General features: G+C 39.9%; 2 protein-coding genes across 2 annotated transcripts in view; one reads left to right on the forward strand and one right to left on the reverse strand.

The window, feature by feature from the left end:
* LOC141437598 (kinesin-like protein KIF21A) overlaps window positions 1-6,438 on the forward strand; it is a 56,893-nt gene extending 50,455 nt beyond the window's left edge. The window contains 1 exon segment of the mRNA XM_074101035.1: window positions 1,692-6,438. The gene's annotated coding sequence lies outside the window, so the exon portion shown is untranslated.
* A 29-nt stretch (window positions 6,439-6,467) lies between these two features.
* Window positions 6,468-23,041, reverse strand: LOC141438186 (U2 snRNP-associated SURP motif-containing protein). The gene is given in 21 exon segments (XM_074101937.1): window positions 6,468-7,907; window positions 8,496-8,567; window positions 9,001-9,089; window positions 9,669-9,832; window positions 9,835-9,852; window positions 10,527-10,676; window positions 11,429-11,612; window positions 12,026-12,221; window positions 12,539-12,675; window positions 13,253-13,358; window positions 14,227-14,338; window positions 16,088-16,308; window positions 16,964-17,007; window positions 17,106-17,171; window positions 17,332-17,495; window positions 18,266-18,432; window positions 19,120-19,284; window positions 20,224-20,413; window positions 21,293-21,386; window positions 22,681-22,797; window positions 22,889-23,041. Coding segments are annotated over 21 exon segments (2,637 nt in total). The 5' UTR covers window positions 22,895-23,041; the 3' UTR covers window positions 6,468-7,732.
* Between the last annotated feature and the right edge of the window lie 720 nt (window positions 23,042-23,761).

Consider the following 23,761-nt stretch of genomic DNA (forward strand, 5'->3'; position numbering starts at 1 on the left):
CACTTACAGTCCTTACTGATCCCAACGTTTTTAATTTGGTGGCCTTTTGCGAGGTTTTAGCCGCTTATTGTTGTTAACCTGTCTTAATATTGGCATAGGATCATAAAACACATTTTCATAAAACGTGTACTTGTTTCAAAGTTGTACTTTCTTCAACATGTTCAAACCCAGAACGTAGGTACAGTCGCCATCAGATATTTCGAAGCGGCTAAGGTGGTCAAAAATAACGATACATTAACTCTAATACCTTAATAATAGAGGGCATGTGCCGATATTTTTGACCACCTTGGCCGCTCCGAAATATCTGATGGCAACTGTATACTTGCCCAAGTACAGTTTCCTAAAATTAAAACTTTTTTATGTCTTCACATTCAGTTGCGTATCGTTTACAATATGTACACTTTCTGAAATAATGCACTTTGCCGAAATATCGTCACTCAACCGAAGGGCTAAAAATATAATTTTTGATAAAAAAAATATGACGAATATGTAAAATGAAAATAACACAAAAAACAGTGAAATTACCTTAGAATAAAAACACTCCTACAATTCGTCATAAAACGTTCAGTATGAAAATTTATAATGGCATATTTAGGGGCTGTTTCACCATCCATTGATTAGCGTTAACCGACGGTTAAATGTGATGCCGTCTCCGTCTATTCGAACAAAACAAATAGAGACGGCATCACACCTAACCGCCAGTTAACACTAATCACTGGATGGTGAAACAGCCCCTTAGAGTAGCCTAGTGAACTTTCTAGGAAAATAAGGGAAGTAAAGAAGCGCACAATTGTGAGAAATGTTCCCATGGGGCGTACCAAGTCTTTTTTATTTAGACTTTGATCCTGCAAAGAAAGTGTACATTTCGAGACTGTAGACATTTCAGATAAAGATTGTTTCACTATCCTATATCACACTGTATCACTTGATTAGTGGACAATGATGACCGGTTAAAACACAGAAGAGTCGCCTACTAACCCCGTTCCAATGCTGTTAAATTTATATTAGTACATTCTAGACGCTAAAGTATGCTCCTACACAAACAGTCCCAAGTAATCATTTAAAACGTAACTTAGGGACATTGTCTATTCTGAAAAGAGATCTACCTATGTATCTACAAATGTCAACTGCAAAGAGTTGTTATTTTAGATAAATTTCTTTCGCTATACCTGTCAGTCTCTTCCGTCTAAAATGTAATTATTACTTGAGACTTCTTGAAATATTATTATGTAGGTTCTTACTAAGAGACTAACTTTGAACTAGAATCAAGCTAGTAGATTATCATGAATACGACCTAATGTTTAACACCCCAGCACTCATTGCCGCCGCCGCTTCATCGCATCACAGTCATGTCATATACAGACAAAACTTCGCTTTTCTGCCCCTTATTTACTATCAGTTTTACTGTGCCACTAACACTCATGTCGTTTTAGCTTTTGATGTGTTTATTTATCTCACTAACTGTAACATACAGTTCGTAAATTTTAGTGTTTCTTCATTATATCTTCTTTTTATAGTTTCTTAGATCGCTCCTGATCAGGTGACGTTTTTCTTTTATTCCTTTTTACAATAATTATAGATTACAAATGTAGAGCACAAATGTGTCCTGTGTATAAGACCTATATGTTTGTGCTATATAATTCCTGTCTTACATTATATTGCTATTCTTAAACTGGTTACGTTTTGTTCAGTGACGGGCGAGTGCGATGCTGGCGCATCCGAATGAGGTGACCCTCGGACGTGCCCTCTCCCCGCGCGCTCACCCCGCCGCTGCCGCCGCGGCGCCCGCGCGTCTGGCGGTGACGCCCGACCACTCCATGGAGCTGCACAGACTATACCTACCACAGAAAGCGGCTTAAGTCTTAAGGAGACGACTCCTTACCACTTAAGCCTTACACTTAATTTAAGACGATCTTATTAATGACACGTAGTTATAGGACCGCGTTTTATCTGAACTAAAAGAACGATTTTGAAGTTTTTTATCTTCGACTTAGTTCGTTTATTTCTCGTATTTTGAGAAAATTAAAGTAGATTTTATAACAAAAAAAGACAACTTTTAGTCCAGCCTCACAAAACTAGGAAACAGTCAATCATGTTATACCTTAGTAGGATACGATACGACAACTTTTATGGAGTTTTTAATGAAATTATATATAAAATCATGAATATTTTATTGAAGTAACTTTGTGTGTGCGCAACATTTTGAAAATTATTATTATGTTTATTGAAGCGGGATAAAAAAAAACGGCGGGATAAAATGTAACTTTGAATTTAGTACTCTAAACCGATGTGCATGTATGAAAAGATTGATGATTGTAGAGGAAGCGAGAGTTGTATGCCAGGATCGTAGCAAGTGGAAGGACGTAGTCTCTGCCTACCCCGTTGGGAAAGAGGCGGGATTTTATGTATGTATGTATGAATTTAGACAGTAGGCTTGTCTTTAACGACTTGATGTATACTTTCAATTTAACTTTATTAAACTCGTTTAAATGAGATTTAATAAGAGCGATATACGCATTACTGTGCTAAAAAGAGTGTAGAATTATGTAGAAGGATAAAAGAACGATAGCTAGTGATAAAAGAGGTCAAAAGGAGTTTTGTCGCTCCGATAAAAAAAAGCGTCCCAAATAACTAAAGTTAGATAAATATTCAAAGCGGACAAACAATTTAAACTAGCTAACCAATTTTAAAAGGTATGTAATAAATGACAAATAAAGAAGACGTAAGTAGTAAATATTGAATTAAATTAATGAAACTCGAACATTTGAAATTATTATTAGAGAATTCGGTCAGTCTTTAGGGAATTTAATCGACAACTTATTATTCAACATATTCGTAGCCTAAGAACAAGTAATGAACACACTTGCAACGGAACCAGAATCGGAGTCGGACACTTTATGATTTTTTTTATTAGGAAGAAAAAGTAAAACATTCAATTTTCTAAAAACTTTAATAGCACATGCGTAATGCAGGTTGCTCCAAACTGATTAATATCATTGATATGATAACATAATCATTCTTTAAAAAAACTATAGGTACCTAATAAACGTGTCGACTTAATATTTGCTCAGTACCCCTACCATGAGTTTACAGTGACCGTACTCGATAGCGACAGCGTAAATTATTTGTATGGAGAATTGTACAGCGCCTCTACAAATAATTTACGCCGTCGCTATCGAGTACGGTCACTTTTAACTCATGGTAGTGGTACATAATAAGCACATATAAAAGAAGAATTTTAAATTGAATGTGTCCTAAGTAAGATTTAAGATTGAGTAATATTTCAAGTGTCAGTTCACGCTAGTGTTGCCTCTAGAACGGAGTTGCTCACTCATTATTTGTATATAAATAGTTACATTTAAATCCATTCAGCTACAGCAGCTACGGCCTTCATTTCATACACATAATAAGTATTATTGGAAAAACACTTTCCTTGAAACGGCCTTACCTAGGAGTTAGTTTTTTTTTTTTAGTAGTTTATTGTATTGGAAGTATTTTATGACTGTACAGTTTTGAATCAGTATTGAAACCCGTTTATCAGTTATCAATTTGTTTTCCTTTAGCCAGATGGTCTGGCCATGTTGTTTGAACGCCAACGCCTTAATGCCAAAAGTTACGCACAAAACATATACGTCAACTGTAGACTAGCTCATCACTCATCACATTATGTAAAGCTTTACTGTAGGTAGTTATACATAGATAGAGCATGAAACTTGGAGTACGTTCAGAGATGTGATTTCGTCTGTCAATGACGTATGTCGTGAAAATTATTATATTTTCAAAATCGTACAAAACAAATCAAATTTCTTTCAAATAAGATTCATTTTCTGGTAGCGCAATCTCTGGATCGTGACCGAAATTCATAGGAGCTCCGCGTAGAATCACTTCAATTACTATGAATAATCTGTGATTAATCGAACAAATATTTTTATACATTCCTGTGTTACGGGTAGCGTGGTATTCATATTTTACGAGTATAACGGTAGTGGTCACTGAAGCTCGATGCAAGAAAGGATAAATAGTTTAAGCGACATATTTAGTAGTTAAAAGCTGCAGCCACATTTAGGCAATGTTTTTAATTAGCATTTTGCTTCATCAATAGTAATTTTTAGTTCCAATGTTTTGAACGAAAGTAAAATTAATTAATTCAATGAATGACGCATAAATTAATATAGTGAAATACTTAGGTGCGTTGATTATTTTTGTCGCTTATCTTATTTCGACCGTCATGCATCGAACTGATAATAATATTTATAATGAAATAATTAAATGTAGGTACTAATGTCCAAATATTAACTTAGAAAAGACTAAAAAATATGATAACTGATTTTATTTATACAATTAAGGGCTATGATTTTATGCTGATAGTATTTTTAATCAATTACAGTTGTTTACAACAAGAAATGGAATTATTTTGTTTGTGTGTTTGTGTAGGTAGTGGTTGTCGTTTTAACCGACTTCAAAAAAGTAGGAGGTTCTATGTTCCAATGTTTTTCAGTATTATTAAGAGTAATTAGATTATCTTTTCTGATGAATTAGTGCATTTTTGCATACATGGCTAAATTTTTTTTGTGGGTTGTTTTTTTCTTTTTAATGTAAAATAACTATTATCAAATAATCATCACAAGTGAAGTAATCTGTTAGAGTAGCATATAATTTCAAATAAAATAAGTATTGCAATGTTGTATTTCCGTTAGAGGGATGGTGGCGTTTTATATCCATACATAAATTCGTATACGCAGTACGCATTAAGTAAACTAATTTTTAATTAAGGGTACTTTAATTACCTGTCACTTGAGATCAATAAATCATTAAATAATGACAGGTGAGAAATTACTTCTAATAATTATTATCTATGAGGACCATGTGTTGCCTGGACTCTAAAAGCAGTCGCCATCCAACCCTCAAAAGCTATTTCGTGTTCTAAACCATGTAGATTTAATATACTTTAGTGAGAAATACTACTGTAACACTAGGCACGCTCCGTAGAAAAACATAGCCAGTGCTGGTATTAGCGCCAGATCTACTAACTCTTTGAATCGGGGCGAAAGTGGATTTGTGCGGAGCATCCCCCGAGCCACTGCCCCGTCAAGTCCCCCCATGGATCCATCTTGTAGTATGCGGAGCGTGCGTAGTGGTGTTTCACTACTAATCCGAGACCTGGTTGTCATTTTTAGTAGGTATACGAGGCAGCGCAAAACTTGTTTCTTTTGTGATATCTAAGTAGAAAAACATAAATGTGGCTGAAGAATCGTGGGGTAACTGACCCTTATTTTGTAAATGTGCGATAATTTGTTCGTATTTTTATTTTGGAGAGAAAAAGTAAATTGCCTAGTTATTATATTAGCCAGTTTGAAAATGAAACAAATATTTGAAGCACCTTGAAATTTCATCAGAACATTATTTATTACTAAAAATATGCCAGCCTAAAATATCAACTCAAAAATGTCTACCAGCTCTCGGAATTTACAGTGCTAACGCTTGCGAGGCTATGAACCATGCTAGGAGCTTTATTAACAATACAAAGATGTCTATAATGATGTTATTATTTTAAATATATATCGCCTAGCAACTAGTCATGTAGCGCGTGCAGCTAGCGGCCTCGTTGCTATGCAGTATAGCAAGTCAAAGGAACAGTATGTTTGCCAATTGCTTGGTATTGAAATTGATCCTCTTGTGACTCCTAAATAATGGGTCAGGGCTAAGGTGTACAGTCAAGGGCATAAATATACATATGTATGTACGTTACAAAGGCGTCAATTTATCTATACACCTTTGTACCTCCAACCATAAGGTCGATGTGTACTCATTTATGACGCTATGGCTGTACATATATTTATGCCCTCGATTATACAGTTAAGTGCAAAGATATCGGTACAGCCAAAGTTACAAAAATATGTATTTGCAACTTTGGCCGTGACTTTCTTCACTGTAAACTGTCTGTGTTGTGTAATCTTTGTGTAAACTTGACTGTACTCTGATGTTTGATAAATAATAGATTCAAATGTTTATTATTATTATTATTTTGTAAAACACTGCGAGATTCGTCATTTTCGATAACGCAGCAGTGCTTGGCGCGTGACTGATCACTTCATTCAAATATGAAAGCGTTCAAAGGATTATGAGCCCCTATAGAAAAGGTATTCCTAACTTGTCAATCACAGCCTCTGTTGGTTTTGACTTGTAGTACTGTTACTTGCACCTGGCTGTCTTTATTAGAATATAAATGCCTAAATTTTTGCTCAGTTTTATGGATCTTCAATTTGTTTGTATAAGTTTGCTCTCTAATTATAAATAATTATTTTGTGTATTGGTTTTAGTATTCTGTATTGTGTTGTGTTCTATTGAATATGTTCGACTATAGGTAAATTGAGTATCTCTGCAATGAAATTACATTATGGAATAAAAATGTTTATTAAATAAAGTTTTACATTCATGCATTTGTTTTTTAATTCATTCAGTTCATGAAACTTGTACAGTACAGTACAAGATTAAAAATTATATAGTTTTATACTTTTCAAAGCCAATGACAATATTAAGTGATCTTCACACAATGGCAAAAGTTTGAAACTAACTTTACTATTGTATTAGGTTTGGCGTTGAAAAGATTAAACGAAACAAAATACTTTATACATCTGGTGTAAACTTAGGTCCAATTAACACAGAAGTATCACTATACTATTCACATTCAATTATCTCCATTTATTCCAAATATAAAGGTCAATTTACCAAACATGCCAACGGGCCTTTACACCTTTTAATTTTGTACAATGCAAATTATATTACTAGTTTTATCTTTCTTCGGAGACAAATTGTCACCCGGTGTACAAGCCCTACGAATACATCATATCTTTCTCACGATTTAAACCAAACTATTTACAGTTATCTTAAGAAAATAAATCATTTCTTGCCGCCTCCCTAATAGCAACTTAATTTAAATCGTAATCCTATGTATCGGCATCTATAGCCCCAGCCTTTCCAACTTGAACGGCTAGCGCGGGAGCACAAACATTATCCTTGCTATATCTTTTTAATTTATTGGGATGTAATTAAGACAAACGAGATGGAAAACTAACTAGTGCGGACAGTCAACGTAATTTATCGATTACGTTTGCTACACTTTGCTTCAGTTATCCGCCAAAATATTTATTAAAGCAAAAGAAATTTACGGTGTCGTTTGGCGTGGGAAAAAATTCTCCGAATATTAACGACCAAGACTATTCCTATGCGATTCAACTGATTTTAGGATGGGATTTACAGACCACTTTATACGCTGGTCGGTATAATGTTACCGGTTTACAACATTCTTGTAACTTTTGCCTTTTGTTTTACGTATTGGCCACGTTTTTTGGATGAACTTTAATTTTGTGAAAATAAAATTGCGCCATAAATGCCATTTAAAGGATGTGAGGACGCAGGGATTTAACTAAATGAAAATGTGCGATTTTAATAAATAAGTTTTTTATTCATTCTAATGAATTCACCCCACTCCGATCTCTCCTTAAAAAAATCTGCTACAAATATCTTATATTTCAAGAAATTGCACATTTACACAGCTGGCAACTGGAAAATTGACATTTGAGCGAATGAAGTTTGAGTAAATCCCTTCGTAATAGCATTTGAATCGCATAGTAGAATAAATTATATAATGCATTGTTTTTGAAGGGATCCGTTTGTAAGACCGTCATTCAAGATTGGAAAGGCTGTAGTAAATTACCAATCGTCACATAATCTAGTACTTATACTTGGAGTGCTTGCTGTGTTTGCGATGATGGTGACCGGGGGGCGTGGCCGGCGAGCGGCGGCGTCTGTCCCTTTCGCGCTCGCGCTCCCGTTCGCGGTCCCTGTCGCGTGAACGCTCGCTGTCTCGTTCTCTTTCGCGCGATCTGGATCGGGATTTGCGGTCACTGATGCAAATAATAAACGAATCTTTAGGAATGTCTTCATAATCATGATCCCAGCCTATGCCAATACGTCCCACTGGGCATAGGCCTCCCTGAGAATAAGAAGGGTTAGGCCATATTTCCCAGGCGGGCCCAGTGCAGATTGGGAACTTCAAACACCGTTAAATTGCTTCGCAGGTTTGTTCAGGTTTCCTCGCGATGTGTTCATTCACCGTGAAGCTCGTGGAAAACTTTGAATGTAATTTCGCACATGACTTTAGAAAAACTCAGGTGCAGGTACAATGTGCAAGCATGGATTTGAAACCACGACCCTCTGCCTTAAAGGCCACAGGTCAAACCACTAGGCCATCACGGCACTTTTTAGAAAAGCATTTTAAGCCAATACAAAGCATTAATGCGTGTTAGAAATTGTTTTTATTATAATATAATTAAATCAGGGAAACAAATCGTTAGGGAAAATCATGTCGACGTATGAGAGAAATATGTTTATTCAGAGTACCGAAAATTCGCAGCAACAAAGCTTCCATAGTCAAATTTTATTTTTTATATGATTTTTTAAGTTAATAAAGAAAAGAAACAAGTGATGCGTACCTATGTCGTGACCTTTTCAAGGGCGGCGACAAAGACGGCTCGCGAGATTTTTTTGATTTTTTCGACGTAGTTCTGGAAAATAAATAAATTTATTGGGAGAGCTGCTACACATCTTACAGTAGGTATTTGAGGCAGCGTAAAAACTTTGGTTATGCTTCCTTTCTGATATTTAACACAAAAATACAGACCTAGTTGTAGGGTACTGGGACAGAAACCGACACTTTACCGATATGTAATATTATCGATCATTTGGCAAGAAAAATGTTCCACCGAAATGATCCACCTTTCGCATGCTTTGTCCCGGATCAGTCCAAAATTTAAGACTATATTTTTGTATTTTTATCTTAATCGGCGTTGATAATATTATTTGAAACAAAGGAGCCTAGAACTCAAAGGTTATTGTATTTTCAGTGACCAATATCCAGCTAAAATCTCAATACGCTTCAAAGATTTTTTAGTTATCTTTTCTGGCTCTTTTTATATAATTTGGACGGTGCAAACTTACGAGTAGGTGTCGTCTTCTGGCGAAGGTCGCCGCCTCGGCGATGGTGACTCCAACGCCACCTCGACCGCCACCTTCGCTTCACGGGACGCCTGCGACAATTAACAATGTATTACTTTATACCAAGTATAAGTAAGCATCCCTGAAGAAATGGAGATGACGAATCGCAGGTCACGCCTTTTTAAATGTTTAAATGCTCATCAAAGTGATCAGTGACACGTGCCCAAAAACCTCGAGCGAGCGCAGCGAGACAAGGCGCGATGCGAGTCGTGAACACTGAGGCCGTATTGCCTAACGTTTCTGACGCTTGTGATCGCAATCAAAAAGACAGTTTTCGTATACGAATCGTAGGTGCGAAAAAATTGTGAAATAGGTATATTATTATCTAGATATTATTCAGTAGTTTTTATCTATTTAATAATAATAAATAAATAAATAATAATAAATATCATGGGACACTTCACACCAATTGACCTAGTCCCAAACTAAGCAAAGCTTGTACTATGGATACTAGGCAAAGGATAAACATACTTATATAGATACATACATACTTAAAGACATAATATATTTATTATGGAATTTTGCCGCCCCCTCAAAATTGGCGGCCGGGGCGGACCGCCCCCCGCCCCCGCCCCCGCCGCCAGTACGCTACGCCACTGTGTACGGGGTACCTTCTTGATGAGCTTCCGCCTGTAGTGCTGTAGCTGCTGGTGCGTGGTGAGGGCGGCGCGTCTCGCGCGCAGGCCGGCCTCCAGCTCGTCGGCGTACTTCAGCACGCGCACCTCTATCTCGCGCAGCGTCTCTCGCTTCAGCGACAGCTCCTCCGGCAGCGACACGCTGACGCTGGCGCTGCTGCTGGAAACACAGCGTAGTTAGTTACGTGAATGACGAAGTAGGCGAGGGTGGATAGTTAAATGGAGGGTTAAATGGGTTCTACGAACAAATTATTCAGTGTCGACTTTGGTGAAATGTCCACTTAAACCCTAAAATACCGCAAAAATTTACCTCAAAGTAAAATATGAAAAAATAATGACATATTTTTGGCGATGCTCTTATCAGAGAATCCCTGCGATCCATCCCCTAATACCACCCACGCCGAATTTGGGTCGCACACCCGAGGTTAAGAAGCGCTGACTTAAACGTTTGCTCTATTGAGTGAAACTTCAATACTGTTAAAACGTCCACCTCACCAACAGGTCTGCTCTGCCACACGGCACCACTTCTTCTAACGGACGTTATATTACAATAAACATTTCTATAGCAGTGGGCGTCCTGATATTCTAATGTATTGAACATTTTGATTCAGTAAGGGGCTGTTTCACCATCCATTGATTAGTGTTAACCGACGGTTAAATGTGATGCCGTCTCCGTCTGTTCGAACAAAACAAATAGAGACGGCATCACACCTAACCGCCAGTTAACACTAATCAATGGATGGTGAAACAGCCCCTTAGTATTTCAATAGTTTGGATTACGATACAGCGAATATTAAATTAATATTTGATGACATGAATTACCTCTCGTTGAGCGCGGGCGGCGCCGGCGGCTCGGGTCGGGCGGCGCGGGCGGCTCGGGTTGCCAGGCTTCCGCCGCGGGCTCCACGCGCTCCCAGCGGGACGGCACGAAGCCGCCCGCCGGCCGCGGCGCCTCCAGCGGGACGCCGTCGATGTCCTCGTCCACTGGTGACACGACACGTAGGTTTACGTTGTTAATTTTGAATTTGTTGCAGTATTTGTTTTGTTTCTTTGTCACGGTCGCTATGTATACTTAAGAGATGATTACTGTTTATTATTTTTAAGTGAAATGTAAAATTTCGAGAATATAATTTTTTCTTAACCTGCATGTCATTGTTTATTTTACAGGCAGCACCACCAGTAAAATGAAGCCGTTCTCTGTTACAGCTGCAACACTTTTTTTCCTTCACTAAACATTCACTGTTTATCTATATTTTTATAGTCATTTAAAGGATATGTCAAATTTGGGACTTGTCAAATACCGTATTGCTCTCGAACGCCGCACGAAAATCCACAAACCTCAAGTGGCCTAGTGATTTGACCTCTCAAGCCGAGAATCGTAGGTTCAAACCCCGGCTCAGACCTCTGAGTTTTTCTAAATTCATGTGTGAAATTACATTTGAAATTTACCACGACCTAAACGGTAAAGAAAAACACCAGCACAAACCTGCGAAGCAATTCAATGAAGTACCTTATTTGCACTTGTCCCGCGTGGGAACTACGGTCCAAGCGCTCTCTTTCTGATAGCTCTGTGCCCAGCAGTGGAACGTGTACAGGCCGGGATTATGATCATGATGTTAGGTTGGTCGTTTTGAACGCCACAGTCGGCAAAACACAGCTGAAAATCGTGTCACGTCGGCATTACGTGGCGCCTCTGGAACGATTTCCAGATAATTTTTTTGTCGTCTGTTTAATACCTGGCACGCCGTCGATGTCGGGCGGCGGCGGCGGCGGCGGGTGTCTCGTGGCGGCGAGGCGGCGCAGCGCGGCGCCGTCCAGCGGGCCCGCGCCGCCGCCGCCCCACGAGCCCGTGGACGCGGGCGACGACGCGCCCGACCCCGCCTCCGCCTCCGACACGCCGTCGATGTCCTCCTCCTCCTCCTGGAACGTGACACGCGACAGTGTCACTTGACATTTTTTTCATCACACTTGCTCTTAATCTGTCATCTCTCTGGATAACAGGATCAAAGGAATTTGGGCACAAATTTGTGCCTCTGGGAGAGGACAGGTTAATAAGTGTTGTAACATGCAGGCTAACTTGGTTGCATCCCCCTAAATAAAACCGAAGGGCTTTTTTTTACGAGTCTGCGGGGGGTTATCGACAATGTGATAAAAAACGTTGTATGTCACAAGGGCGGTACTGGAATTACGAACATGATTTTTTAAGCTACTTATCAACTCCTGTCCACCGAGAATGAGAGATTTTACGCAATTCTATTGGTAGATTTTTATCCAGTGGACAGGCAGCCTTACACGGCCGGGCAAGTGCGACGTGTACAGTGTGTCGGACTGACCTTGTCGCGGGGCGCGCGGCCACATAGCGCGTCGCTGGCGGCCCGTAGCAAGTCCGTGGGGTAGACGGCCCAGTCGGCCCAGGCCTGCAGTATGCGCGTGACGCGCGCGCGGAAGCCCTCCTGCTGCAGACGCGACGGCATCGCCGTCCACGCCGTGTGGCAGTCGCGCATTATTTCCAGCAACCGGGATTGGATGCTGACAAAGTAAAAAGAACAAAGTCGAAGTTAAAAAACAGACGTAAACATCCCTGTCTATTGTAATCATTAATTTTGTAATATTAATAAATAAATAAATAAATAAATATCATGCGACACTTGACACCAATTAAACTAAGCAAAGCTTGTACTATGGATACTAGGCAACGGATAAACATACTTATATAGAAAATACATACTTAATACATATTAAACATCCAAGACCCGAGAACAACATTCGTGTTATTCACACAAATATCTGTTCGAACCCAGGACCTCAAGCTTCATAGTCAGGTTCAGGGTTTATTGTTAACTTACGCGCTCCTGAAAGCACTGGCGTTAGTGAGCTTGGCTCCAGCATTGTGCAGTATATCCGACAGTAGGTATAGCCGGGCTACGCGCTTATGCGGCGCCGTGTGTTCTCCTGCTAGAGATTCTGCCAAGCACTGCGTCACCTGTAAAAAATTTTTTTTTTATTGACTGGACTTTGCCATGTAATGTACAAAAATGTTCCTTAATGAACGAATAAATTGTTTATTCTCATAGATGTTGTACATTATTATTAATGATCCATAATGTTCTGTCATTACGCACGTGAAATTTAATCTAAAAGGAATTAACCCTTAAATTTACTAGATATGCAACATACAGAGATCACAGATTTTTAGAGCTTATGCGGAAATTACACTTTGTATGCATCTTCGCATGCTGCATGCGGCGACCGCAAAAGTGTAAAGAACACGGTAGTCGGCCGCATTCGGCGAGCGACAGCTGCCACCGCCTTAATATGGCCGCCGCAGTTGACGGACAGACTAATGTAAAGGCGGCGGTCGTTCGCCGAAGTAGTTTGAAACAAGTTCGGCGACCGCATTAGGCGAACAACAAAGTGTAATTTCCGCTTTATTTAAATATGTATCTTCTCCAAAATAAGAAAAATATTTTAAAAAATGAGCAAAACTCCGGCATCGTTTCTTATACATAAGGGTGCGGTGGGTCCACATTTTGCCACTATCGTAGGAGACCAGAGCTTACCTCTCCTGCAGCTTCGGCATGTTCGAGGCACCAAGCCATGGCCTCGCCGATGGCGGTCCGCGACGGCGTCAGTCCGCGGATCAGCTCCTCTAAGCGGTCGCGCTGACTGCAAACAATGAAAGATTGACGGGAATAATTAGCCGGGCCTAGTCACGTTTTCTCATACTGTAGATACGTTGTTGCCCTGGTACTTTTGCTGAATGAGTTGTTTCGATTTTGTTTTCACAAATTTAAGTATAGACATTTTGGACAGACATCTTACTATAGACTGTTGGCCAGTTACTTTTATTAAGCCTGAGGCGTTTCGATTTGGAACTGGTCACACAGCACAAGTACCAACAAGATGTTTTAGGATATGTAGGATAGGTTTTAGGATATTAGGATATATATATTTAATTTGATATGTAGGTACCCAAATTAAATACGGTATTACACAACTCCTGATGAATTTGCCATATCTTAATACTGGCGTGCGACGTCACATGCCAGTATGCCTTTCTCTGTCTAATCTTGAATTTCAAACCTTTATAACTTTGTTATTTGTAAAGGTAGCCTAAAAATTGTTTCTCTATTCGATAACAGGCATTGTGTAGTTTAAATTTTTAAAACACATACAAAATAGTCAAATACCGTATTAACGAATGCACACAAACATTAGTGCGTAAATTGCAGTCGTACGTCGGAGCTAATAACCAATTTTTTTTCTTAATATTTACGCAATTTGTACATATGCAACACAAAACTTTGAGTAATATGTGCATTCGATTTTATGTGATTTTGAGTGATGTGGGTATTTGTGACCAAACATGAACCTTTACAGTCGGTCAGTGAGTGTTTACAGTCTGTTAATCACTTAACTACTTGTACCACGTTTGAGTAAATATAAAAGTTTCTTTTTTGTTAGTGATGGATCAATGAGTTTACCAGTTACGCTTTACCCGTTCTGGTGCTGCCAAAGGCGAGTGAGTACTCACTTGATAGAGAGCGTGCCTCGAATGTTGTCTTTGGTTTCGTCCTCGTCGACTAATTCATCGGGCATGCCCGCTGTGTAAAGATTCATGACCGGCGGCCGCCACACCGAACCACCTAATAAAATAAATATTTTGACATTTAGGACCCAAAATCCAAAAAGCGAAGTTCGTATCGTACCGTTTCTCTCACTCTCGTATTAATAATAATAATAATAATAAAATGTATTTATTCAGATAACTAGGATCCATCAGTTGTTAGTATTACTTATAAATATGTTAGGTACATGGTGTGCATTGGTGTGCATGTGTGTGCATGGTTAAATAATATAAGCGTCAGCGGGACAGCTAGATACGAAGTTCGAATTTTGCACTTAGCAATATATGGTCTGTTTCACCACTCATTGATAATTTTAATGTTACAGGTTATCTGTAATGCTGTCTCGGTTAGTTTTGCTCAAATATACAGAGACGGCATCACATATATCTGTCACATAAAATGTATAAATGACTGGTGAAACATACCCTTATTCTACATATTTCTAGTAACAATGATAGTGTGTTGGGCCCATAACCTATAGTAACACAAAAAGACGTTACTGCAGACGAAATTTTATAATTTCAATAAGTAACCTTTTTTTACTATTTTACAGTACTAGAGGGCGCAGTATGTACATAACTTCGCAGGGGGGCTCTTTCACTCAATTTTGAAATACCTGCCACCTTTGCTGAAAATTAATTCTAAACAAACAATGCTTTTGATTAAAATGTTAGTTGAAAATACAAACTGAAATAAAGATGCACAGAAAAAACAGAAAAATAAGACCATCACTGGGAATCGAACCCAGGTCCTCGGTAATCCGTACCGCGTGCTATACCGCTACACCACTGATGGTCAACGGTACCGACACGAATTTCCCTTATGCACCTCATATCTCAGCTTGTTTGTTTCTTACTTAGTCACTTAAGCAGTGACGCTAGCGACATCTATGCCGTAGCCCTCATCGAGAAACTTTCAACTTTCGAGAAACAAACAAGCTGAGATATGAGGTGCATAGGGGAAATTCGTGTCGGTACCGTTGACCATCAGTGGTGTAGCGGTATAGCACGCGGTACGGATTACCGAGGACCTGGGTTCGATTCCCAGTGATGGTCTTATTTTTCTGTTTTTTCTGTGCATCTTTATTTCAGTTTGTATTTTCAATTTAGGTTTTACGGGATGACCGTAAAAGTAAAAATTTGGAATTGAAATAAAAAATACAAAAAGATTCCAAAAAACCAATCTTAAAATGTTAGTACTACATGGTACTACAGTCGCCATCAGATATTTCGGAGATCGAAAATATCGATACATAAACTCTAATACCTTAATAATAGAGGGCATGTGCCGATATTTTTGACCACCTTGGCCGCACCGAAATATCTGATGGCGACTGTACAAACAAAACGGATGATCATTGGGGTCAAAAAGTTCTCGAATGGAGACCGCGGATCAGCAAGCGCAGCGTGGCGCAGGTGGTAGGACCTTGTGCAAGGTCCGCCCGGATTGCTACCACCATCTTGCTCGCTAATCCTGCCGTGAAGCAGCAGTGCTTGCACTGTTGCGTTTCGACGTGGAGAGTAAGACAGCCGGTGAAATTACTGGCACTTGAGGTATCCCATCTTAGGCCTCTAGGTTGGTCTCTTACCATCGGGAGACCCACTTGCTCGTTTGCCATCCAGTCGAATAAAAAAAAATGATGACCTCGTTAAAGCTGCTTCCATTCCATCTCCGAAGTCTTCCGTCGTTCCGAAGTCTGTGGGGGAGGCCAAGTCCAACAGTGTATGTCTTACGGCTAATATGATGATGATGATGAGTAGTACAAACCTTTGAACATCCTAAAGTCGTTCAAAGCCCACTGCTTGGGCGAGTCGCCCTGCAGCATCGAATACAGCTTCCACCGGTAGTAAACGTGCGCCGGCGACTGGTTCTCGAACAGGAACCGGAAGAACGGATTGTTCATCTCCTTGTTCATTATGATCGCTTCAAACATTGGCCCTTCTCGGATCACGAACTCGACCATGCGGTGGATTAGCATTAAAATGTTTCTGCAGAAATACAGTAATAATATTTTTTACTCAACAATTTAGCAACATATCGAAAATACAAACTGAAATATAGATGCATAGAAAAATAAGACCAGCGCTGGGAATCGGACGCAGGTCCTCGGCATTCCGTGCTATACCACTACACCACCTCTGGACAGTGATAGACACGAATTTCTCCTATGCACCACATATCTCAGCTTGTTTGTTGTAACGTGTGTATCACTGTCCAGTGGTGGTGTAGTGGTATAGCACGTGGCACGAAATGCCGAGGACGTTCGATTCCCAGCGCTGGTCTTATTTTTCTGGTATTTGGAATTGAAATAAAAAATACAAAAGGATTCCAAAAAAACTATCTCAATTTAGCAACACGCCCACGCAATCAACAAATGGAACATGTATAGTGATAATTTACAAAACAAACTATACGGGTCCCATCGCCTCAAAGTTGCTCTTTCAGAAAAACTGAAGAGACATATATCTACAATCTTTGTTAAGAATAATAATTTTCAATAAATTTACTTTTGGAATATTAAAAAATTGGCAAAGAAATCGTAGTATTCATTTGCGATCTTACAGACATACCATACCACGGCAAGCACGCACGCAAACGTGCATTGAGCTATTTTATATAAATTTGACTCGATGAGCTACTCACCTCTCCGTTGGTACTACAACTTTGACGATGGATTGAGATAATATCTAAAACAAATCGATTTATTAATTTAGTTTGACAATTCAAGTACCAAAGCGAATAGTTTTGCCGTATTATATTATGTAAAGGGCCAGTTAATTCGCACCTCGTCATAAGCTTCGCGATCTTCGGGATCACTCGGATAGTATTCGGCCGGCCGCACGCGCGGGATCTGTAAAAGCACAATACATATGGTTAAGGAGTGTAACACAATTGAAGAGGAAATGGGCGGCACGCACCAACACACACACACACACACGCACGCACGCACGCACGCACGCACGCACGCGATGTCTACAATTTTACAAAAGTGCTTATAGAGACTTAGCTACCTTATTGGCTCTATGCCTGGGCGGCTGCGCGTTGAAGGGCAGGCCGGAGGGCGGCGGCGGCTGGCTGGGCGTCTGCAGGGCGGGCGGGATGTAGATCGGCACCGGCGGGATCACCACCGCCTTGCCCCAGCCCAGCTTCATCTCGTAACTCATTATCTCTTTGCCTGGGAACGTCAACAACGGACTAACTACCTGGGAGGGGCTACTACGCAATTCGAAAAGCGAAGTTCGTATCGCACCTCTCACTCTCGTATTAATAAATAATATAAGCTTTAGAGGAAGGCAAGATACGAAGTTCGAATTTTGCGCTTCATAGTAATAGGGACCTGTTATTAGATTGGTTAGGTCCTACTTCTAAACGCGTTACAGTGATTAAGTAGATATATTTCGTCTATTTCTTCTTGTTCTGTGGCTTCCATCCAAGCCGCTGACATCGGCACGAGCGACTTAACTCTATCCAATCACGTGCAACTATATTCTCTCAATAATAGCTTGTAACTTGAATAAAGTAGAAACCAGTGACTCTTAATTGTTTTATAACTATTTCGGATCTAGCTTCCGCAATTTTTTTACAAATACCGAAACTGCAATTTGACGCCAAAACTCGCCAAAATCAAAACATCGGGCAAACACTAGTCCTCTTTAGAATGTTGATGTCGCTGCATTGCAACGAAAGGCGTTCGGGGAGGAGTCGAGTTTCACTCGTTCCTCGCACTCCCGAGGCGTCTCGTTTCCAAACAATGAATGCAGGGACGCTCTGAGCACAATGCTGGGACCCGAAAGGTGAACTATGCCTGGTCAGGTCGAAGTCTGGGGAAACCCTGGAGGACTGTAGCGAACCTGACGTGCAAATCGATCATCGAAACTGGGTATAGGACCACGTAATAAAATATACTGGTCCGATTAGTCTTCAGAGGCTGTCCCTCCGTCTCACCGTTGATACATCGCAGCGCGCGCTCGCCGTCGCGACGCGACATAAACGCAACGAAGCCGCAGTTGCGGCCGCGCGCTTTCTCCTCATCCGATCGCGGCCACATTATCTTGATGCTAGCAAGCGGACCGTAGCGACCGAATATCTCCATTAACTGCTGCTCTGTTATCTACAAAAAAAATATGAAGTAGTAAGAACTTACGTTTCGGCCTGTATGATGACCTGTAAAAACCCTGAACAACATACAAATCATAAGAATCAGAGGATAAGCATTTAGTGTACGCGTATTTTGATTATGAATATAATTAAAGCTTTAACCACTCCACAGAATAACGTAAATAAGTTCTAGTTTGTTGGCCGAGAAATACAAAATAGCGTGCTCAATTAAAAAATAAAATTCATATAATTTTTGAAACTGTTTTAAAGCTTAGAGACGCACGCAAGTTGCTGCTCTGTGAAATTAAAAACGCACTATCAACGCCCGTAAAATGCACGTCAACGGTGCTTTTGAAAGGCTGCGTGCAAAGGCTAGAGTTGTGGATAACGCTCATTTCGAGGCTTAAAGACTGGAACCCTTAAAACTCCAGTCTTAAACTCGACTATATTTGAGAATTAAGTTGGCTTATTATTATGCGTATGGATGCAAGAAACGTCTGGCTTTTCGTAATCGAGAGTCTTTAGAGTTTGAAGTTTTCTAATTCTATAATAGATAGCGATCACGTTGAAGTCGCAGCGTAGGACGTCCACCAACCAGATGGACTGGATGACGGATTAGCGCCGTTTGGGCCGACGCAGGCCTATGGACGTCCTGTGCAGAAATTCGGACGAATCTTATGCATGATGTGTGACAGTTTTAATTAGGGTTTAGGTTGCCAAGGTACAGATTAGTCGTGTTAGGGTCCCCGGTGTCGTATGAGCCGACGTCGGGCAGCATATCGATGACCGGCTCGGCGCCGACCGCCGTGCCGCGCTCGCGCAGTACATTCTTGTATTTGTGCCGCTCGGAACGCTCCTCTTGAATCCTGCGCACGGGTTTATGAGTTCAGCTATGTACGCACTAAGTCTAACTGCGCGGTTTTAACTCGCCGTCTCTTTCTCAAGTGATACTTTGAAGAGGGACGGAGCGCTAAAACCACGCGGCTGACCTGATTAGCCGGTTCACGTGGACGAGGCCACTTGGGAAGGGGGGTATGTCAAACAGTGGCCTACGGCTGATATGACGGGGCGACGTGAAGTTGCAGTTATACCAGGACTGTGTTATGGTTTAGGTTGCCAAGGTACAGATTAGTCGTGGGCCCCGTGGGTATGAGCCGACGTCCCAGCATATCGATGACCGGCTCGGCGGACCGCCGTGCCGCGCTCGCGCAGTACATTCTTGATTTGTGCCGCTCGGAACGCTCCTCTTGAATCCTGCGCATTTTATGAGTTAGCTATGTACGCACTAAGTCTAACTGCGCGGTTTTAACTCGCCGTCTCTTCTCAGCGATACTGAAACCCGGAGCGCTAAACCACTGACTACCGCATGCTAGGTAGTTAAATCGGGCGACATTTAGCGGCAAAATACCATAAAAATTTAATGGTAACGAGGCTATCCGCAGGGTGGGAACTCAGATACATGTTACACTCTCTTGTGCAGAAACCTAGTCTCTGGATGCAAAGGCCCGTCTGATGAAATTGTAAATCCGCATCGCTCTCTTCTGAAAGATGGATGACTCAAATCACATTTACACTTCCATTCCACAGACCCATACCATCCAGATACCGGTTTCTGGTATCCTTATTCTGATCACATTCCAGAAGAAAATGAGTTTAGACTTGCAACAAAAATCGTGCAAGCTGCATTACATTGCGAGGCCGTAAAGCCAACAAGTTTCTAGTGGTAGATTTTTATCGCAAGTCTAAACTCGGCTTTACTTGCAATTGAACGGATATTCCAAGATGTAAATTAAAAAAAAACTCACTGTCTCAGTTCCTCTTTGAACAGTTCCAAGTTGCTTTTCTTCTTATCCTTATTCTGTTTGGCGCGCAGCCGCGCCGATTGGTCGTTGCGTTGCGCAAGGCTGCGCACCACTTCCTCGGCGCTGGCGCCACGTTTGTCGTCGAAGCGGGACACCGGCTTGTAGAGCTTGCCTCTCTCCGAGGTATCTTCCTCTACGCAAACAATACTAGATTTATATCCATGCTGCAGGTGAGGGTTGAAAGTTAAGTTGAGTCTAGAATGGATTCTACATTCATGGGAATTAACAAGTTAAACACTCTGCTTGTCACTTTTGGTTAAATGGTTATGGTTCTATGTCAAAATATTATAACTTGTATGTACCATTTTGATTTGATACAGTGCCCTTAGTGTAAGCTTTTGGTTATAAAATACGTCTCGATCGCGTTCGCGTTTAAAATCTCAATTTGTATAGAAACACGAACAGCGCCTCTAGCGGAACGTTTGCGATGTTTGAAATTTTACGCGAACGCGATCGAGACGTATTTTGTAACCGAAAACTTACACTAGGGGTACAGGTCACAACAAAGTTTTCCGCAAAAGAAAATGTGCATTTTTAAGTAGAATGATCCTTAGACATGATAATCTGACTATAAGAAACAATGGAGATGGAATAACATGATTTAAAATTTGCTTAGCTAGGTACATTATTACCATAGCAATACAGCCAAAAAGTAAAGTGAAAAACTGCAGAATTGTTGAACACTGAACTCTTATTATTCCTGTAAGACAGAAATAATTGTGCAAGGTCCGCCCGGATTGCTACCACCATTTGCTCGCTAATCCTGCCGTGAAGCAGCAGTGCTTGCACTGTTGTGTTTTGGCGGGGAGAGTAAGCAAACGAAATTACTGGCACTTGAGGTATCTCATCTTAGGCCTCTAGGTTGGCAACACATCTGCAATACCCCTGGTGTTGCAGATGTTTATGGGCGGTGGTGATCTCTTACCATCAGGAGACCCACTTGCTCGTTTGCCATCCAGTCAAATAAAAAATAAAAAAAAGTATGAGTTTAGGTAAAGAAAAAAAAACTTACTTCTGGCACCAGCATCATAAGTTCCTGCTTTTACCCAAACCTTTGAAGTGGTACTGGGTGCCTCTTGGAATGTCTCCACAAACTCTTTGAACACCTGTCGGCAATATTATTGGAAATAAATTACTTTGGGTAGCATATTATAGGGTTTAATTTAGTCTGTATTAAATATCCCAATGTTCAAGTCAAGAGTCCCTGATCAAGGCAGAGTTGCCAGATATCCCATTCCAATTTTGGATGGCCAAATGGCCATCCCAATTTTTACCAAAATTAAATGTACCGTGCAGGATAGAATCAGCTCTGCTTCTGGGAATTATATTTGAAACTAAAAGAAAAGGACTTTACTTAAAAACTATATACTTAACATCCTGAGACCCGACGTAGAATTTCTGTTTTCACAATTTAAACCGAACATCAATCAAGTAAAGTTCAAATTATTATTTTTTATGTCCTCAAGTGAGGACCGGGGGACTCAAAGAGGTTTAAAGACTACTTATAAGGGTGAAGACTAAAAAGTTGCACAGCATTAAAGCTGCGTTAGCATGTAGTTTTAATTTCCATTAACTTTTTCCATTGTGACACGAAAATAATACATTTGTATGGATAATTTTCGTGTCACAATGGAAAAAGTTATTGGAAATTAAAACTATGTGCTAACGCAGCTTTAACGCTATGCAACTTTTTGGTCTTCACCCATAACCTATTATTTTGCAGGTGGTAGGACCTTCTGCAAAGTCCACCCGGATTGCTACCACCATCTTGCTCGCTAATCCTGCCGTGAAGCAGCAGTGCTTGTACTGTTGTTTTGGCGTGGAGAGTAAGACACCCGGTGAAATTACTGGCATGTGAGGTATCCCATCTTAGGCCTCTAGGTTGGCAATGCCCCTGGTGTTGCAGATGTTTATGGGCGGTGGTGATCTCTTACAATCAGGAGACCCACTTGCTTGTTTGCCATCCAGTCAAATGAAAAAAATTATAATGCTTTTTTTTATTATGTCCTGCTTTCAGTGAAAAAAAGTCCCTCCAATTTAATAAGGTTTAAAACTGATGCTATGCCTGAAAAAAATCTGGCAATGCTGATGAATCAAGCTGTTACAAAAAATTGTAATTAAGTACTCTTACCATTCTTTTTGCCACTTTTGTGATTTGCCAACCTACGGTAAAGTAATTAATTTCGCAAATAATGCATAAAATTGCACAGATGCAGTTCTAGTTTTACAAACTTCTTCATTTATTGTAACTGCACTTTTTCATTTCATAATTAAGATAATTTTTTTATGATAGTGCATGATTATGTTCATAGAGGGTAAATTTGAGAACCTTTACTTACTTGCTAGTTTATTCAAAACATGTTTAGTTTACTTACAAAATATTTGGCTACAATAACTTACATGGGCAGCAGCTTCTTCTTCTTCCTTCTTTCTCAATTCTTCTAGTTCCTTCTTTGATAGGTTTCTGGCCCCCATGGAACCAACGGAGAAAGCTTGTAGCTTTTGCTCAGGTATTTTCTTTACATAGAAAGTCACAATGAAATTTTAGTAGCTGTAATTCTATTATTCCAAAAAATACTAAAATTTTGATTATATTCAGATAACTTACCTTCATAGCCACATAAAAAGGTTGTGAAATGCAAAGATTATTGTTTCTTTAAGTACATTTATTTTCTAGTTTCTGAAAATAAATACGCTACAAAACAAATCCTCCAACATCCTAACCTCAATTTCAGTCAGTCAGCAGAGCAGTCAAACTTATACTCCATTTTACGCACACATTTTATGATATGTCGTCACATTTTGACGATAGTCATTTATTGTTGCGTATTTTGTTTAATTAAAATGTTTTTGGGAAAATAAATATGCGATTTAAACTTTAAGTATTTATCTAAAATTCTAGATAAATACTCAAAGGATTTAATGTACACACAAGCAGTTAACCGTGACTCCGTCTACCCAGAAGTCGTTTATCGCTATCCGCTATCTCACGGAAACTGCAATTTTAAGTGATGAAAAAAACTATCTCCATACCAACCAACCAAGTAAACGTGCAGAGATAACAGTGAGATAGATAGACTGGGAGTTACTTTCGCTATACTCAAAGTTTTCGCTTTTATAATAGAGGTATTAATTACAGGACAATACTTTCATACAAATTTTATTTTGATATTGCGTAAAAAGGAACGACAACACAATGAAATGGCGCGAGATATTGTAACAATATTGTAATAATCCAATTGTAATAATTTTTGAAGTAAAGATTGAATAATTTTTGAAAGAGGATTCGTGCTGTCATCGTTCATCCACCATTACCTCTCATATTTCGTTTTCTAGAATTTTTTACCGTACAACCACAATACACAGAACTTGTTACGTATATTGTGGTACAACGGCAATTAAAAAATCAAAAAAACCCGACTGCCAAACTAAAAGGAAGAAAATAAGTCTAGTGGTCTAGAACATAAAATTTAATGTTTTT

Source organism: Choristoneura fumiferana, chromosome 18 (assembly GCF_025370935.1).
Source record: "Choristoneura fumiferana chromosome 18, NRCan_CFum_1, whole genome shotgun sequence".
Lineage (NCBI taxonomy): Eukaryota > Metazoa > Arthropoda > Insecta > Lepidoptera > Tortricidae > Choristoneura > Choristoneura fumiferana.